Raw genomic sequence first — 4,843 nt, 5'->3', positions numbered from 1 at the left:
GAAACACAAAACAAGTTACCATCAAGTCAGTTCCCACGCATGGTGACCCCATGGGTCGGAGCAGAACCGTGCTCCACAGGGTTTCCGTGACAGTAACCTTTTGGGAACAGATCACCAGGCCTTTCCTCCCAGGTGTCCCTGGGTAGGTTTGAACCTTCAACCTTCCAGTTAGCACTCAAGCACTTAACTGTTCGTGCCACCCAAGGACTCCTTTCACAGGTACAAGAGTCAGGAATTCAACACATATTTTTTGGGGATACAGAGAAATCCATAATAGTTGGGATCCATCTCTATGTTCCCAAGGTTAGTCGTGGGTGCAGTAGGCACCCAATAACTTTTCTGGCCTAGGACTCGGGGGAGGCTGCTTTGTCTATGAGCTTCCTCAGAGCTACCTTCATGTTCTTATTCCTTAGGCTGTAGATAAAAGGGTTCAGCATGGGGATAACCACCCCACACATCAGGGCCGCTGCCTTGTCTTTCTGTGAGGAGGTAGGTGCTGCAGGCTGCAGGTACGCAGCGAAGATGGTCCCATAGAATAGTGACACCACGGTGAGGTGGGAGCCGCACGTGGAGAAGGCTTTCCATTTGCCCTGGGCAGAAGGGATCTTAAAGACTGCCCGGCAGATGCAGATGTAGGAGAAAAGGATACAAGTCAGTGGGCTGATGCCCATGACAATACCAAAAGCAAAGATGACCAACTCGTTGATGTGCGTGTCAGAGCAGGAGAGCTTCAGCAGGGGCATGAGGTCGCAGAAGAAGTGGGGGATCTCAGAGCTGGCACAGAAGCTCAGCTGGGCCATTAGGCAGGTATGCACCAGGGACTGAAGGTTGGTGATCACCCACGGGCCCCCCACCAGCAGCCCACACACACGGGGGCTCATGATAACTGAGTAGTGCAGAGGGTGGACAATCGCTACAAAGCGGTCAATGGCCATCACAGCCAGGAGGAAGCTGTCCATGGTGCCAAACAGGTGGAATGCGTACATCTGCACCAGGCATCCCGCGAAGGGGATGGACCTGCTCTGGGTCTGCATGTTCACTAACATCTTGGGGACAGTGGTGGAGGAGAAGAAGATGTCAATGAGGGACAGGTTGGCGAGGAAGAAGTACATGGGTGTACGGAGGGGAGAGGCCGTGATGATGACCAGGATGATGAGCAAATTCCCCATGATGGTGACCAGGTACATGGACAGGAACAGCCCGAAGAGGAGGGGCTGATGTTCGAGCTTTTCTGAGAGGCCTAGGAGGAAGAATTCTGAGACTGCTGTTTGGTTTTCTGGTTCCATGGCCAGTCTGTGTTCCCTGGGGAAAAAAAAGGGGGAGCAACATGAAGTTGGGAGTAGGAGATGAGGTTCCAGCCCCAGCTTACCATTGATTGAGACCTGTAGGGTTCTATCAAAGCCCTTTGAATCCTTACATTAATCCTATTGTCTTGAGCTATGGAGTCCCTTGGTGATGTAAACAGTTAAGCGCTTGGCTGCCAACCAAGAGGTGAGCAGTTCAAACCCTGCCAGAGGTGCCTCAGAAGACAGGCCTGACACTTGCTTCTGAAAGGTCACAGCCACCAAAATCCCATGGAGCAGCTCTGCTCTGCACACATGAGGTCACCAGGAAGCAGAGTTGACTGGAGGACAACAGATCTGTTTTTATTTTGGTTAAGTTATCTTCAATGGAAGGAGCTCTGGTGGCACAGTGGTTAAGCACTCTGCTGCTAACCAGAAAGATGGGCAGTTTGAACCCACCTGCCACCAGGAGAAAGATGGCACAGTTTGCTTTCATAAGGATGACAGCCTTGGAAACATTATGGGTCAGTTCTGCTCTGACCTATAGAGTTGCTGTGAGTCTAAATCAACTTAATAACAGTGGAATCATTATTTATTTATTTATATTTTTAATTGACTTGGTAATGATGGGATTTTTTTTAAAACCTTCATTGAGTTTCTTTTTATCCCAAAGCATCCATCCTGGAGGATTAAATTATTTGGATGATGCTGTCGATGTTGTTGTTGGCTCCTACTCATGGCCACCTCATGCACAACAGAATGAGATGCTGCCCAGCCCTGTGCCAGCCCCCTGATTGGTTGCAGATTGGACTGTTGCAATCTGCATGGTTTCATTGGCTGATTTTTTTGGAAGTAGATCACCTGACCTTTCTTTCCAGTCCATGTCAGTCTAGAAACTCCACTGACACCTGTCCAACAGCATAGCAACATGCAAGCCTCCACTGACAGACAAATGCACTGGCTGGGAATCGAACCCAGGTCCCCTGCGTGGAAGGTGAGAATCCTGCCATTGAGCTATCACTCCCTCATGATGTTGTTTACAAGCACTTTCCTTTCACTTCAGTGCAGGGAAGCTTCCTGGAAAACGAAACCAAGCAGAATCAAACCTGAGCCAAACCTTGATACAGTAAAAGAGAATTGATTTATTTTGCTTTCTTCTCTTTCTTTCACTTTCCTCTTTCTCTCATTTCTTTCCTTCCTCTCCACCTTCACCCTTCCATCAACAGGATATAAATTTAGCATGAGTTTTAAGAACTCATGTGGGAAATTATGATAAAAATAGCACTTCACCTCTGCTTTCAATGAGCTCCAAATTGATTGGGGTCAATTCACCACCTGCTACCACATGATCAATACAGTAGACACCCTCTCACCTGTTGTGATAAACACCAGTATTTATCCATTTGGGTGGGAACATAAAATCCATTGAAAACCAGTTGTCAGTTGGTGTTGAGTCCATTCTGACTCATGGTGAGCCCATGTGCTCCAGAGTGGAGCTGTGCTTCACAGAGTCTTATTGGCTGTAATACTTACGGGAGCAGACAGCCAGGCCTCGCTTCCAAAGCTCTGCTGGGTGGGTTTGAAATGCCAGCCTTCAGGTTAGTAGTTGAATGCTTAACCGTCTTTAGCACCCAAGGACGTTTTTGGTCTCTTTCTGTATGTGTCTATATCCATATGTATATATATCACCACTCATCTGTCAGTTTGTCATACTGTGGTGGCTTGAGTGTTGCCATGAGGCTGGAGGCTATGCCACCACTATTTTAAATATCAGCAGGGTCACCCATGGTGCATAGATTTCAGTGGAGCTTCCAGTCTAAGACAGAGCATGAAGAAGGATGAAGGCATCCACTTCTGAAAAAAAAATTAGCCACTGAAAACCTTATGCACAGCAGTGAAACACTGTCTGATATGTTACTGGAAAACTTCATGCATACTGGTACATGATGAGCCCCTCAGGTCAGAAGGCACTCAAAATACGACTGGGGAAGAGCTGCCTCCTCAAAGTAAAGTTGACCTTAATAATGTGGATGGAGTAAAATTTTGGGGACCTTCATTTGCTGACGTGGCATGACTCAAAATGGAAAGAAATAGCTATAAACATCCATTAATAATCAGAACATGAAATGTAAGGAGTCTGAATCTAGGAAAATTAGAAATTGTCAAAAATGAAATGGAATGCATGAAGATCTATATCCTAGGCATTACTACTACTGCTATTCACTGCTGTCGAGTTGGATCCAACTCTTACCTATCCCTCCTTGGGTTTCCGAGGTGGTATCACTATGGAAGTAGATTGCCCAACCTTCCTTCAGAGGAGTGACTGGTGGGTTTGAACCGCCAGCCTTCTGGTTAGCAGTCAAATGCCTTAGACACTACACCACCAGAGCTCCCATCCTAGGCATTAGTGAGCAAAAATGGACTGGTTTGGGCCATTTTGAATCAGACAGTCATATGGTCTACAATGCCACAAATGACAAAATGAAGAGGAATGCCATCATATTTGTTGAGAAAAGAACATTTTTCAAGATCTATCCCAAAGTACAATGCTGTCAGTGATAGGATAATATCCATATGCCTACAAGGAAGACCAGTCAATACTACTATTATTCAAATTTACTCACCAACCATGAAAGTCAAAGATGAAAAATTAATTTTTACTAACTTTTGCACTATGAAACTGATCAAACATGCAATCAAGATGTATTAATTATTATAGTGATTGGAATACAAAAGTCAGAAACAAAGAAGAATCATTGGTAGTTAGAAAATATGGCCTTGGTGTTAGAAATGATGCTAAAGAGTGCGTGATAGAATTTTGCAAGATCAATGACTTACTAATAGCAAATATTTTTTTTCCTAACAACATAAACAGTGACTATACAGATGGGCCTCTCAGATGGAATACACAGAAATTAAATCAAGAACATCAAACATGAAGAAAGCAAACAATCATTAAAGAGACAGGAAAGGAAGAAAAGACCAAAATGGATGTCAGAAGAAGCTCTGAAAGTTGCTTTTGGAAGGAGAGTAGCTAAAGTGAATGGAAGAAATGATGAAATAAAAGAGCTGAACAGAAGATTTCAAATGGTGGTTAGAGAAGACAAGTAAAGTATTATAATGAAATGTGCAAAGACCTGGAGTTAGAAAACCAAAAGGGAAGAACACGCTCAGCATTTCTCAAGCTGAAAGAACTGAAGAAAAAATACAAGCCTCAAGTTGCAATATTGAAGGGTTCTTTGGGCAAAATGTTGAACGGTACAAGAAGCATCAAAAGAAGATGAAATGACTACACAGGGTCACTGTACTAAAAATAACTGGCCAATGTTTAACTATTTCAAGAGGCAGCATATGATCAAGAGCTGATCTTATTGAAGAAAGAATACAAGTGGCTCTGAAGGAACTGGCAAAAAAATCATGTTCCAGGAATTGATGGAATGCCCATTGAGATGTTTCAACAGTTACCTTCCCCACTGACTGGAAGAGATCCATGTTTGTGCCCATTCCAAACAAAGGTGATCCAACAGAATCTGGAAATTATTGAACAATATCATTAATAT

General features: G+C 44.2%; 1 protein-coding gene across 1 annotated transcript; it reads right to left on the bottom strand.

Moving 5' to 3' along the window:
- Window positions 1-344: 344 nt before the first annotated feature.
- On the bottom strand, window positions 345-1,286 carry LOC103212599 (olfactory receptor 1I1). The gene has a single exon (XM_007958578.1). The coding sequence runs from the start codon at window positions 1,284-1,286 to the stop codon at window positions 345-347; it is 942 nt and encodes a 313-aa protein (XP_007956769.1).
- Between the last annotated feature and the right edge of the window lie 3,557 nt (window positions 1,287-4,843).

Source organism: Orycteropus afer, unplaced genomic scaffold (genome assembly GCF_000298275.1).
Source record: "Orycteropus afer afer isolate SDZICR_OR568_19922 unplaced genomic scaffold, OryAfe1.0 scaffold01031, whole genome shotgun sequence".
NCBI classification, from domain to species: Eukaryota; Metazoa; Chordata; class Mammalia; order Tubulidentata; family Orycteropodidae; genus Orycteropus; species Orycteropus afer.
This window is presented reverse-complemented; position numbering and strand designations above follow the sequence as displayed.

Coding starts and splice junctions, on each gene's coding strand:
- LOC103212599 (XM_007958578.1), bottom strand. CDS start 1,286: ATGGAACCAGAAAACCAAACAGCAGTCTCAGAATTCTTCCTCCTAGGC.